General features: G+C 39.0%; 1 protein-coding gene across 1 annotated transcript in view; it reads right to left on the minus strand.

Annotated features, from left to right (window-relative positions):
* eIF2A (eukaryotic translation initiation factor 2A) overlaps positions 1–15,395 on the minus strand; it is a 124,877-nt gene that overhangs the window by 83,180 nt on the left and 26,302 nt on the right. Inside the window, exons 3-4 of the mRNA XM_067157714.2 lie at positions 8,360–8,478; positions 4,890–4,989 (exon numbers count right to left, since the gene is read on the minus strand). Coding sequence (XP_067013815.1) covers positions 4,890–4,989; positions 8,360–8,478 — 219 coding nt within the window. The remainder of the gene's footprint in view (positions 1–4,889; positions 4,990–8,359; positions 8,479–15,395) is intronic.

A 15,395-nucleotide genomic window follows, 5' to 3' on the forward strand; every position in this document is an offset into this window, starting at 1 on the left:
CCTTATGGTGGGAGTTACGAACGTATTAAAGATTGACATATGTGCTATGCAGGTTTCTTTAGCATGTATTTAATAGAACATGAACTGGGACTTAGGAATAATGACGTAATAACCAGAGAAACGTGCTAGAGAGGGACGTCCTAACCAGTTTCAATTGTAATTGGTTTAAAGTGTGGCTAACAGATAGCAGAAGCACATAACACAGTTAAAAGGCAGGTAGAGTATGTTCGATCACAGCACTGGCGGCGCAAAATCCTCCTCAAATATACTCAATCGCAGCACTGGTGGGCCTTTTCAAGCACCTCGAGTATATTTGACCACAGCAGTGAAAAGGTTAATCAGATTAAAAAATCGGAAGGGATCAGACACTTTGAAAAATGAAGGTATCAATTGATAAATTTCATTGTAATGGTCCGTACTGATGTAATTTGACTAACCCCTTGGCTCACCTTACCGTCAAATCGACTAAACAGTGAAGTAATTAATTCAACAGATGGCTTTAAAATGCTTCTTTAAATGACAAGAAAGTCTCTTATTGCTATATTTACATTATCTTTTGGTGAATAACCACTGTATTTGAAGATAGCTGAACAGCTGTCGATGCGATTAGTCAGTCAGTAAAGATGACCGCATGACATGTAATGCGAAGCAATAACCGAGCGGGAAGTTGTGGATATTTTACTACATAGTGATTGTGATGAAGATGATATATCTGAAAGTTTGTTTTTTTTGCTTCATGTCGCACCGACACAGATAGGTCTTATGGCGACGATGGGATAGGAAAGTGATTACAAGATATTAGAATCATTCTGTATTGACGGTTTTCACTTTACAAAGGTGAAAACGAGAGTATCCTCCTAATTCAATACAATGAATATTCCGTCATTAGACGGAGTAAACAAATTCAAACATGTTTCGGCTCGTTTGAGCCATCTTCAGTGAAAAATGAGGGGAGATTTGAAATAATTTACATAATATAAGTTGAAAAAATGCTAAAAAACATAATGCTATTTTTTTTGCTAGTTGTTTTACGTCGCACTGACACAGAAAGGTCTTATGGCGACGATGGGACAGGAAAGAGCTAGGAGTGGGAAGGAAGCGTCCGTGGCCTTAATTAAGGTACAGCCCCAGCATTTGCCTGGTGCGAAAATGGGAAACCACGGAAAAAAATCTTCAGGGCTGCCGACAGTGGGGTTCGAACCTACTATCTCCCGAATACTGGATAGTGGCCGCACTTAAGTGACTGCAGCTATCAAGCTCGGTAAAAAACAAAAAAAAGGAGCAAATGAAAAAACTAACAAAAAAGAGCCTAGACGGAAACAAAATTAGCACAAATATACAATATTTACATCAAAATGAGGAGCAAAAAAACAGCTCACTGCGACAAAATTCAGTGAAAAGGTGTTAATTTAAAATAATAATTGAAACTAAAAACTGTGTTAACCTAAGAAAACAAAGGAAAAAACAAATGGTGTAGACGGAAATGAACAATAGTAGCACATGGTGAGGTTGTGGACCTCATAGTTTACAAAATATTGTTTAGTAACAATAAACAGGTTGAAATCACTGTCGAAAATCATCCTTGTAGAAACCCATCACATTAAATTGGTCAGGAGGGGAGCGGGAGCAAACATTTTTGAGAAACCAAGCCTGATATGACGTGCAGACGAAAAGCCTGTGACAAGGAAAAAACACCAATGAAATTTAAAGCTTTAGAAACAACAGCATTCTCAAAATCTTCTCATTCTAGCGGTCCCTTTCTTGATTGTTTCATAATGTTGGTTGGTGTCTTGCCTTATTATAAAGGGTCGGAAGGGTCGTGATATAAAATTGAGAAGCTGTGTTAGGCAGAAGACAGATGCATAGTAAACTGTAAGTGATCTAGCGGAAACCGTCAATGAAGCTCTAATGGTGTTTAGCAGGTGGTTGTCCTCTCAAATGGCCTGGCCTCTCAAAGTAACGAAAGGAAAGGCCTAGGAATGGGAAGGAAAGGAAGCGGCTGTGGCCTTAATTAAGGTACATTTGCCTGGTGTGAAAATGGGAAACCACAGGAAACCATCTTCAGGGTTGCCGACAGTGGGATTCGAACCCACTATTTCCCGGATGCAAGCTCACAGCCTCGCGCTCCTAACCGCACGGCCAACTCGCGCGGTATATCTGGAAGTTGTTCTAGTGAATGTAGTGACGAAAACGCCTTATTTGTGCGTAGTGAAGTTAGCGATAATGATACGAGTGATGAAGCAGACGTAAATATTGCGGCTGTAAATGTTCCCGCACATGTAACAAAAAAAAACAAAGTGGAAATCTACGTGTCCATTACAAGATATTCCTACAAAAGTGCAATTCACGGGAATCCTGGGGCAAGTCCTTTTTTTCAAAACATTGAACTTACGGCTAAAAACGTTCTAGATCAATTTCTTGGTGATGACTTTTGGCAAAGCGTGTGTGATAAGACAAATAGAAATGCGTTACTATGCGAGTTTATTTTCTACAGTACATTTTTTCACTGTAATGTAGCAAATGTTGGGAGATGCTTTTTATTTCGGACCAGTGGGCTATTAAACATTATTTTCTGGTCACACTCTTAAGACAATGAATTGGAGGTTACTTTCGATCACGTGCGACTGTGAGAAATGACTTTGGCCGCCATTCTGAATCAGACAAAACTTCGACCAACTCACGTGACAGAGTAGAAAATCAAAGGTGCGAATTTCCAACATTTGCAACCTCTGCACGCTTAAATATGCGGACACCAGTCCACTTTCTGACAGATTTTAATTTTGTCTTCATTATTGTTATTATTATTATTTACATTTTATGGCCATCATTCGACCACCCTAGCCAACTTTATACAAAGATTTCTGTTTCCTGTCAGCCCAGTACTTCTTCATTCTCTCGGATCATATCTTTCCTTCTTCATCGGAACTCACCCTTCCTATTGTTCGTTTGTTGATTCTGGTTTGCAGTCTGGTTTGTTTGCGAGTTTCCTGTCAGTTTTGTTTCTTAGGTCCCGTCTTCCACTGTAATTTGTAGTTCATCCATACCTTCCTTGATTTCTGTAATCCACTTAATGTTGCACTTACTATTCCATCATTTTTCTATTATTCTCCTGATGATCCTGTTCTTTGGTGCCCTGATTAGATGTGCAAAAAATGAAATGATTTTCTTCCTGATTGTGCTAATTACTGGTTCTATCTCCTTGTAGACTGTTTCATTAGAAGCTACTCTCCAGTGTCCATCTTTCTGGTATGATTTGTTGATGCACTTTCTAATGATTCTTCTATCTTGAGTATTTTGTCTATTTGTGCAGTGTTAGTTGTTTTGAAGATGGTTTCACTTGTGTACGTTATTTCTGATTGAGTGATTGTTTTGTAGTATTTTAATTTTGTTGCTATTGACAGGCCCTTTTTGTTGTAGGCATTCTTGGTGACATATTGTGCTCTGGGCAATTTAATTATTCTGTTATGCCATGTTGGCTTTTAGTTGAGGTTCATTAATAAAGAAGTTCACGACTTTTTCTGTATCCATAACTAGGCTATCACAAGACAAATATGCACCATGATAGTCAACTTCACACGATTATGTTCCTAATTCAGATGTAGGCCATCACGCGACAAGTATTCGGTATACTTCATTGTACCTCTGAACACAAAATTAATATCTACCTTCTCAATGGAATGCAGAATACGAGCACAAACAGGCTTACTGGGTTATTCAGCAATTTCATTGCTAATCGGCAAGCAAAATTAAACATTCCTGAGGCTAATGGCTTGCTCCACGAAGGTGCAACTTATCCTAGAAAGTTCAGGAATTCAAGACCTTTTCCCGTATTCACGCAACTGTGGCGACAGCTCTCACCAGAGTTGGAAATCACATTTCTTTCAAAAGGGATAACAAAGAACATTTTCAGGGCTAGGAAAAATGTGATCGTACTAAGTGGTAATAGAGAAAATTCATGACGTGATAAAAGAGGTATTTTTAAATAGATCTAATACAATGAGAATCAGGACTTTGAATGTACTAAGTGAAAAAATATGTTAATGAGGAATGCACTAACAAGGTTTCAATGTATGTACTGGGTGGTCCAGCTAAGGTGGACACCCCCCAATATTTCCTCAATGGTTTAAGATATCGAAGTAAGATTTTCACCGGTAGTATGGTGATGTCATTACAGCCCTGATGGGCCTTGGCCACCAAGTGACCGCTGTTCAGCCCGAAGGCCTCAAGATTACGATGAATCCCCTCAGCAGTCACTGTTTTCAAAGACTAGGGTCGCCATCTCACCATCAGATAGCTCCTGAAATGTAATCACATAGGGTGAGTGGACCTCAAACCAATCCTCAGATCCCGGTAAAAATCTCTGACCTTGCCGGGAATCGAATCTGGGGCTTCCGGGTGAGATCCAGGCACACCACCCCGAGACACTGGGGCCAGCTGATAGTATGTAAGGGAACGAGTAATTCGCCACATAGCTACCATTCATAACAACTTACGTTTAGAGAAATTTAATCAAATACAATGTCTGAAATGGAAACACATTTCTTTTTTTTTTCAACTGCATTAAACGTCTTGGTGGGGGAAAAAAGTTCAATGATATCGCATTTGTAATTAAATGTGTCACAAAAATTTCCAGGTAATGTGTAAATGTAATAGACCACATTATCAGGTACCTGGGCTGTTGCTCATACCTAGAGCTAAAGAAACTAGCCAAGGATAGACAAGAGAGGAGGAGAAGAGTAACAACCGCCCCAAACCAATCTTAGGACTGATTACTACACAAGAAGATTAATCGACCATAAACATAAAATCAGAAATCTCACCCAGATTCCCACTTGTCAAAGGTTAATCACAGAACAAGAGACAAGAAATTCAAAGCAAATTAACCTCACCAGCCACTTTGCTTCTTCTGGATGAAATCCTTGACCAGTTCTCCAGTCTCTGATTTCCAAATGTGCAGGTTGGGCCCTCCTTGAGGATTGGCTGCAGTGACTGAAACAATGAGCCAATACTAATGAATGACACATCGAGTTGACCACTTCTACGAGAAGGAGAGCCTGTCTGTCATGCTCTGATCTAAAGAGCTAAAAAGGTAGAAAATTAAAAAATGTGCTCACTTTACCATCTTCAATTTATGTGGTGATAGGCCAATTATGTTACTACTTTGTCCCATAAAACATCTACTACTACCACAACCACTCCTAAACCAAATAAAATATAACAAGTTTTTTTAAATTTATTGTATGGCTTTTAGTGCCAGAAGTGTCCAAGAACATGTTCAACTTGCCTGGTGCAGGTCTATTTCTATTTGACAAGCATGGGCAACCTGTGCGTCTGGATGTCTGAGGAGAAGGAGGAGGAGGAGAAGGTAGGGAGAGGGTTAAACCCGGTGTCGGCATGTAGCCTACTTCTGTTAAATAACACTGAGGGGTTTGCTCAAAGCTTTACGCCCTCATATAACGGACGAATCACCATCATCAGTGTCATATGATCTCACTCCATACGAACACTATCGAGAGGTTTTCAGAATCAAATTCAGGCTTTTGGCACGCAATCTAGTGATTACAAATTTTAGAAATTGTATACCACCACCTACCCTATCCTGCCAACCAACATTCTGATGGGGAACATTTTTTCAACCAACATGATTCAAACCGGCTAACCATGATGTCAGACCATATAGACTTGATGCCTTAAACTAGCATGGCTAGCAAGCGGGCTTATAATAGAGGTGAAATCAAGAAAATAAAATTTCTGGGCTATTTCCCGTCAAGACTAATTTTTTGGTAGTGACATTATCATCCAACAGTACATGATACTCTTTTAAATTAATAATAATAGTCTATGGCTTCAGCATGCCAGATAGGGTGATGTTGAGCGAGTCTTTGCCACTGCTGTCTGTCCAAAAATGTCTTCTCTCATCAACTGACTCCCAATTCCCTCCTCTTCTCTCCACATCCTCTCAGTTGGTGTAGCCATCGCTTCCTAGGTCTTTCCACTGGCTTTCTTCCTCCAACCCTTCTTTCTAAGCATTTATAAGCTTATAACCTTATTTATTACCTTGATGAAATATCTAAAGGAATTAATACTCCTCAAGAAAAAACCTTAATATAACGTGATTTTCGTCACCTTAAACTCATTCACCCAACGCCCATCCTCCACAGCCCTTGACTCCTCCAACTGTACCTGTCCCCCTTCCCCTCCAGACGCGCTCTGCCAGTCTTGCGTATTCCATTTTAGATCATTCTGTGCTGAGTAGCGGCACGCACACATTTTATTATTACCACTACTGCAATATAATACGATTCATTTGTTTTCAACATATCAATTTATATTTTCTTCATTCTTTGGCCTATTTATACAAAATTACATGGACTTATTCCACCTTTTTTCAAGTTGTTTTACGTCGCGCCGACAAATAGCTCTTATGGCGACGATGGGACACGAAAGGGCTAGGAGTGGGAAGGAAGCGGCCGTGGGCTTAATTACGGTGTGAAAATGGGAAACCACGGAAAACTATCTTCAGGGGCTGCCAACAGTGGGGTTCGAACCCACTATCTCCCGAATGCTGGATACTGATATATTTTATAATGTCCAATAACGAACCATTTATATTGGTATTATAAATTTACTCATTCGGGACAGAAATTCAGGTTCCCTATGGGAATCAACATCTATATCATACTGGATACTGGCCGCACTTAGGATTGCAGCTATTGAGCTCGGTGGACTTATTCCCAGACACCTTCTAAAGTTATGAAGAATAGTTTCTAGTCACCTTTTGAATTCTGTATTGACCATATACAAGACAACCACAATATTACAGCAAGATTAAATAATGTTATTTGTTTTACGTCCCACTAACTACTTTTTAAGGTCTTCGGAGACGCCAACAGCAAGATTATACTTAATGAAACAAAGATTTCATTGGATAGAGCTAATCATTTTTATTCACAAGATTTTACTGCCATTACATCATATTTTACCGCAGTAGCTTTCAGTATATATTTTATGTTATCTCATATAAGACTTCATAAACATACATTTAATAATAAACACTCATTTGTACGTCTTTTCCAATGCTGATGATGGCTCAATCAGCCGAAACATGTACATTTAAAGAAATATAATGTGTTAAGAGCCTGATCTACATGATCAAATTTTTCTCAAATTCAAGATTTCTCAAGAATTGTCAATACTTCACAAGTTTATCTCATCACTTCCAATACTTGACATGTCTTGAGAAGTCTTCAGAAGTCTTGAAAGTGAATTAGAACATGTTGTAATAAATCAAAGAATTGCCAAGTCTTCGACAGAATTGACCAATTGAACTCGAGTATTAACAGTCCGTGCTATGCTGCGAGGCGTGCTGGGATTGCTGGGACAGGAATAAAAAAAACAACAATGGCTGTCTTCACGACCGAGGGATGTTTTATGTGTATTGCTAAGTATGAGGCACATCCCTGCCTTTATTCAGTTGACTCCGTACAGTACCACAATAAACTGAATAAAACGGCAGCATACAAGAAGACTGTAAGATAAATATCTCAAGGAAGTGGACAGCTTTTATGTTGGTTTTTTTTTTGCTAGAGGCTTTACGTCGCACCGAACCAAGACAAACAGGTCTTATGGCGACAATAGGATAGGAAAGGCCTAGGAGTTGGAAGGAAGCCACGGAAAACCATCTTCAGGGCTGCCGACAGTGGCATTCGAACCCACTATCTCCCGGATGCAAGCTCACAGCCGCGCACCTCTAACCGCACGGGCTTTTATGTTTATTATCGAACAGTAACCTATAAGTAAACACTGTCAGCAATGATCGATTTATGACGATCTTTGCATATCATTATTATTAGGAATTCCTAATATGTATTTATGTAATAAGATATGAATTTCCATTGCACTGCTATCATTTTTATTCTATTAATGTGAGTAAATGCAATATAACAAACTCTGCCAAATGACGTTATGGCAGTAAATAAATTGCAAAAACTATGTTGAAGATAACCATATTAATATTTTTCCAATGTAAATTATGGTTTATTGTGCGTTTCTCTTCTTTTTAGGAATGTATCCCACTGCTAGTCCAAGAACCACAAGTGCTGTTTGCTTTTCCTCCATGTTAAAACAAAATGCTAACAAACATTGCCAAATCTTGTCAAACCTTAAGCAATGTTGAACTATTTTTGACAAGATTCTTTTCTTGGAAAGTACTAAATTGAAAGAAAAATCTGATGGTTTACAACAGTTATCTGTAAGATTACACTATACAGTATACTGTGGTATTTAGAACTTTGTATTTTAATTGACTGTCACACAAAAGAAGACAAAGGTTTAACATTGAAAATAAGAGGGTACATACCCATGAAAGGTTCCCACGTCATTAAGTAAGTCCCTCTGGGAGAGAATTCCAAACATGAGACTTTTGGTCTTGGAAGTTCAGCCAAAACCTTCCATGTTGCTGTTGAGGCAATTTTGACCCTAAAACAAAACCAAGAATAATAGAATGTAGCTGAAAACAAGTGATTAAGCACAATATATGAAAACTGCGTCAGGTGAAAATTATAGTAAATTACGTCACGAAGTAAACAAGCAAATTTTAGTGCCCAACTCTGAAACATGAGTAGCAATGGTATCTGAGTTAAACTCTCAAATAGCAGAAAGCTAGTGAGGGAATGTGCCGAGCAAGCTCTTGTAACTCTTCTCATTGCAGTACAAAGTTTGCAATCGGCAGCACATGAAAATTATGTTTATGTAACATGAAAATTATCCATTCTTTATAGTCGGTCACTTACCAGACCTTCCTCTGTGGAGCAATAGTGTACAAAAGGCAAAAATCAGCCATGAATCAATAATCTACTACTCTTTAATGCTGAGACATTATACATTAATGTACATACAGCTTCATTTTATACTGTTATGCCTATAGGCATTCAGTCTACAAGCCCCTGTGAATTAACAATGCATCTCCACAATCCTCAATTTGCAACTAGCTCTGTGACCTCACTTAGTTCTACACCTCTTATCTTTAAATCATTAAAAGCTGTGCCTTGTCGCCTTCGTCTCCCTCTGCTTCACTTATCCTCTATGGCCAATTCCATTATTCTCCTGGGTAAAATATCTCAAAAGACCACAACATCAAACATCATGCACACAGCTTCATCCACTGAGTTCATTTCACATTTTGAGTACTCTCCTGCCATTGTTCCCACCTGTTTGTGCTAGCAATCATTATCACTACTTTAAAGTCTGTTACTTACAACTTATGAATAAGATATCCCAAGTCTAACTAGGTCTCACACCCACACAGCAAAGTCGATTTGAAAATAGACTGATGAAAAGATAACTTCATCCGGCAACTCAATTCTTTCATGCATTAGGCTTGGTACACTTTGATTCAATTTCACTTACTATACCACCATCCTGGGAGAATAGACATCCTAAGTTCCAGTTTTGTATTTCTTACATGACTTCTCCAGTTTCTTCCCAACTGACGTAACTTCTGTCATAGAAGTGGTAATTTTCATATCATACTCCATGCATCTCTTTTCAATCTCCAACCTACAGTATCAGAATGCAGGCTTTCATACAGTCTGCCATTACAGATTAATGATAAATTAATGTTCACACATCTTAAACTTGTTTTTTTAAATGCTATTTGTTCGAGGTGTCGACCTCTAAAGATCTTTTGCCACTAGTTGCCCCATATGTTATGAACCTGCGTGTAATTGTAGTTGTGGAAGTGTAATGTGCTGAATGTGAGGAAAGGAACGTTAAGGACGACACAAACACCCAGTCCCCAGGCCAGGGATATTAATCATTTACAATTAAAAACCCCTGACCCAGCCGGAAATCAAACCCGGGGCGCAGGGTGACAGGCGGACGCGTTGCCCCCTACACCACAGGGCCAGACAGCTTAAACCCTAATCCTTAATAGCTCATGATGCTCAGTATTTAGCTGTAAGCAGAACAATGTTATTTACTTAAGTTCGACATATTCTTATAACCAGTGGATAAGTTGTACACTTCTATCCAACATCTGCCACATAAATTGTCATTGTTTTAATGACATACATAATATTACCAAAAATGCCCACACCAGTACTCAAAAATAACTAGTCTTGACAGTTCAATTTATCCGTAGCTGTTTCCCACAAGTCCAACACCTCGTCCGTGTAATGCAAGATGGCATCACCATGAAGTAGGGAAGTACCTGTGGTAGGTGAAGTACAGCAGGGACTCTGCATGCCCTGGGACTGCTACGGTAGCTCTGAAGGCCCTACACGAATCCTTAAAATTAACGGCTAATAGGGGTCTGGTCCTCAACAGTAGCAAAGGTGGAAAGAGTGGGTCGAGGTGCCAGAATTTTGTCCCGCAGGAGTTCCTTCACATGCCAGTAAATCTACCAACATGAGGATGACGTATCTGCGCACCTTCAAATACCACCAGACTTAGCCAGGATTGAATCTGCCAAGTTGGGGTCAGTAGACCAGCGCCTCAACTGTCTAGAACCACTCAGCCCGGCTAGTAAAAAAGAAAAAATGTCACAGAAATTGAAATTGATTGCCTAGTCTTTGTGGATCAGTGTTTCTCTATCTACTGAATCATAGGCCTTCTTGAAGTCCAGAAGTGTGAGCCTAATTTCTTGTTGCTTTTTTGTAAGCAATGATCAACTTCAGGTTTAGGATCTTGATACTTAATTTGCAGTTCCAGATGTTTTTCTGCTCTATGCAGCAGTGTTCCTGGAATTAGGCAATCTGGTTCTGTGCCTCCTCTATTGACTGGCAAATCACAGTGTCACCCCCGACATGAAACAAAACTGAGTAAGGTACTGATGTCTCAACAAGTTCCAGACATATTATTCCAAATAGTCCTCTTATCAAATCTCTATTTGTGATCCACTCTACTTCATCTCATCAGCTTTAAGATGCTGGTGGTGGTGGTGGTGATGCTTGTTATTTAAAGGGGATCGGCACCTAATGGTACAAAATGAGATGAAACGTAATGAAAATTTAAAATTCCAAAATATTTCCATTGGCCAGAATTCAAAACTTGATGACGAATGAATGGATGAATATGAATGTAAAATAACCAGCAGATCCAACTTGCAATATTAAAAGTTAAAAATAATTCCAAAATCAATCCACTGACTAGAATTCAAAAAGATGACGATGAACAATAATTATAAACTTAAAACAATCAGTGAATCTGACCCGCAATGCCCCCCAGAAACTAACTTAAAACAATAGTATATATTGACCAAGGGACTGCTTCCAATGCACAAGCCTGAATCGATACTATGTTGTCCAAAGAGGTCCAAAACCCAGATCAACAGCCCCTCATAATGGTACTTATCGCTAAGAAAGTAAAAACCATGGTATTTCTCATGTAGCAGTATTCATCACAAGTAACGTAGACTTACGGTGTTCCACACATTGTGGTTCTACTCACAGGAGGTCGCAGAGGTAATGCAGGCCTATGGTGTTTCTCACATCATGGCGCCATTCATAGGCAACACAAACCCTGAGGTGTTCATCACATACTGGGTATTAATCACAGGCAATGCAGACCCCTGGCGTCGCTCATATAGTGGTACTTATTACAGGCAATGCCCAGACCCGTGGTGTTCCTCAAAACACAGACCCATGATGTCTACAACCAGATGCCGAAACACCCCAGTGAGGATAGCCTCTTTTTATCTCATTGGGTGTTCCAACCAAAACTGGACAGAGAGAAGCCTCCGTCTTGTGGCAGATACTATTATAATAATAATAATAATAATAATAATAATAATAATAATAATAATAATAATAATAATAATAATAATGTTATTTGCTTTACGTCCCCACAGATACTATATATAGGTATTGTGAGCCCATAGTGATCCATTCACAGACCCATGGTATTCCTCACATAGTGGTACTAATCACAAAAAAAAAAGTCAATTCATGGTGTTCCTCGCATAATGGTACTTATCACAGGTAATCTCATGGTTCAAAATTTAGAATCTCTTGGACGCCCCTTTCAGTCGCCTCTTACGAAACGCAGGGGATACCATGTGTGCATTCTTCACCTGCATCCCCCACCCACAGGGGGTCACTACGAAAGATCGCTTGTATCTTGCATAAGATTCTCTTCACGTGTCAGTAATAATAATTATAATAATATAGTCACAAAAGCACTCTCCAATTGTTTGGTAAGGCAGGTAGGTAATTCTGAATCTGTGTCCTAATGAGCAAGATGGTAAGTAGTTCTTTTGAAATGGCTGCAATTTCAATGTGTCAGTATACAACATGAGTGAAATGTAAAGTATTATAAGATCAAGTCCAGTGTAATACGATACTGTTATTTGCTTTCCAGCACAACTTCGCTTATAGGTGAGTTTTACATCAAGCTTTATATTCGAATGATTCAATTTGTAGAGAAACACAGTAAACATGACATGGACCAAAAATTAAACAGTTTCAGGTATACCCATAAATAAAGAAATATGCCTACGGCTAAGGAAATATGCTTACGGCATGAAAAGTGATTGTTGTAGACCTAATATTATTTTTCTGTGGAGTGAAATGGAAGCAGAACTGGCAGGGGAGCGCATTGCCTATGAATGGAATACTACAAAATTTAATTCTTTTGCTAACATTCAATAATATGTTACGGAATATAATAGAATGCAATCTATTAAGCAAAACTGTGAGGCCTTATTACTTTGAAAAAGTATTTTAACTCTAATCAAGTTCAATTTAGTCTACTAACTTTCTGCACATATCTTGCATCTCTAATTTTAAGCTTGAATTTTTCGAAAAAATATTGTGAAAGATACGGTATTCACAAACCACATTGACCAGGCATTATGTACCTTTTGCTTGTATCCTCCTGCTCCTTGTTAAATTTCTCATATTTATATCTCTGCATTTACAGTATTCCTTTTGTAGGAAATTAGTACTGCATAACATCTCCCAGCCAAATATGAAGAAAAGATTTTTCTAGAGATTTGTTATGGGTTTGCACCAGAGAAAAACTTATTTACTCTCACAAACTGGCAATGCAAACCAATGCCAGTGTAATTTAAAATGTTGTTTAACTACACTAATGGAAATTGTGACATGACAAGTTGCTTTATAATTTTAAAATTTATTGTACTGTACACAAGCGTCAATGTAAATACACTAACCGGTAAAAGAGCGAAACAATATGTATTTCAGACAAAATTTAATGTTAGGCCATTTGAAACCTGATAAAAATCAAATATTATGACATTACAACAATATGGCAATGTATCATAAGTTAACGAGCCCATATGAGAAGTTTCATCGCAATAATTGATCAAGATTATTATCATGACAATCACAACAGTCCACCAACACAAATTTGGAAATGTCGAAACCTGGAGGTGTATGCAGTCCATTTGTCCACATGTTTTCAACACATTTTCATTGCCGCAGTAACGGGTATTAACACCTCCAGCCACAGTTACAGCTGTGATTCGATCAGGCATGCTCAGAATGCATTTTCAAATGTTCTCTTGTGGTATAAGCTCCCATTCTGGCTGAAGCACAGCCCGAAATTGAGCCAATGTGTAAGGGGAACAACTCCTAGCACGTCTCCCAAGCATAATCCAGACAGGCTCTATCAGGTTTAAGTCGGCACTACGAGCAGGCCACACCATGTGCTCAATTCAGATTTCATCCAGGTACTCACGTACACAGACGGCGTGTGGGCGAGCACTGTCATTCATCTCACTGATGACAGGTGCAAAACGGCACCATGTGATCCACTAAAATCTCCTCGATGTATCTGTGGGCTGTCAGACTTCCCTTCTTGACGAACACAAGCTCCATCCGCGCATCAGTGGTAATCCTAGCCCAGACCATCATAGAGCCTCCATTGAATGGTGTCCTTGCAGAGAAAGTACAGGGTGAATAACGTTCCCCAGACCTTCTCCATACTCTCTCCATTCCATCCGGTGCCCTCAAACAAAATTTGGATTCATCTGTAAACAGCACTGTGCTCCACTGCTCCACAGTCCAGTTTCGACGGGCGCTGGCGAATTAAATCTGAGAGGTGCGGTGCTCACGTGTACGCAGAGGTCCTGTAGATGGCTTCTTGGACTTTTAATACACTTCATACAAGCTCCTCTTACTATCCTTTCCCTGATGTTCGTGCCCCTTACTTGCTGCAAACAATCTCTGGCCTCCACAGCTGCTGTTTATAAATCACGAAGAACTTGCATGACAAGAAAGTGATTATCACGCTCAGTAGTGCTTCTCCTATGACTTGTTCAAAGGCAGGAAACAGCAACATTGGTGTTGTGATTGTCATGCCCAATAATCTTCATCAATTATTGCGCTTAAATTTATGAATTAGTCTAATTAACTTACGATATTTTGCCAAATTGTAAGGTCATATTTTATTTTTACAAGGTATGATATGGACTAACATTAAACTTCATCTGAGATACTGTATGTATTGTTTCACTCTTTTTGCTGGTGAGTGTATATAATAAAATTATATATTTCTTTTTAAACTTCATTTTTGTTCTGTACATAACATCTCTTCAACACGTACTACATGTACGTAACACGACCTAATACACTGAAAGTCTGTTTCGATTACAATGCGGTCGTGAAAATTCAATATTCATCAATATTCATTCAAACTTTCCCTTTCTAAAATTAGGATCTGGGATTATTTGCATACAGTAATTGAAATTGAGAATGCCATTAAATATCTAATGGACAGATCAGTAGACCACAGGGAAGGACTGGTTAGAACAAGTGAAGACAATCACCAATTTATCTTCCCAATGTGCACTGAGGAAGTTACAGCAGACATGTAACCAGCAAAGCCAGTGGGGTCACGACACTCAGGAATGAGTAAATTGATTTGTGATGATACGGTAATAAAGTAGTGTACAGTATACTGTACCATGTTTGAACGTGATGTTTATCAGTACACATCAGATTTATATGCTGTATAAATCACCAATATAGCATGCAACTATGCTGCAAAAGGTTATGAAATGCATTTTTTTTCACAATTCGCTTTACGTCGCACTGATACAGATATGTCTTATGGCGATGATGGAATGGGCATGGCCTAGGAGTGGGAAGGAAGCGGCCGTGACCTTATTTAAGGTACAGCTCCAGCATTTATGTGGTGTGAAAACTGGAAACCAGGGAAAACCATTTTCAGGACTGCCAACAGTGGGGTTCAAACCCACTATCTCCCGGATGCAAGCTCACAGCTGCACACCCCTAACCGCACGGCCAACTCGCCCAGTAAATATCCATATAAGTAGGCTATTCAACACTTGTATGAAACGCAAACGTAACATTCCTTTATTGGACTGAGACGATTCATCCACACCAATACATAAAATCATGATCATGGATAAA

Source organism: Anabrus simplex, chromosome 14 (genome assembly GCF_040414725.1).
Source record: "Anabrus simplex isolate iqAnaSimp1 chromosome 14, ASM4041472v1, whole genome shotgun sequence".
Classification (NCBI taxonomy): domain Eukaryota; kingdom Metazoa; phylum Arthropoda; class Insecta; order Orthoptera; family Tettigoniidae; genus Anabrus; species Anabrus simplex.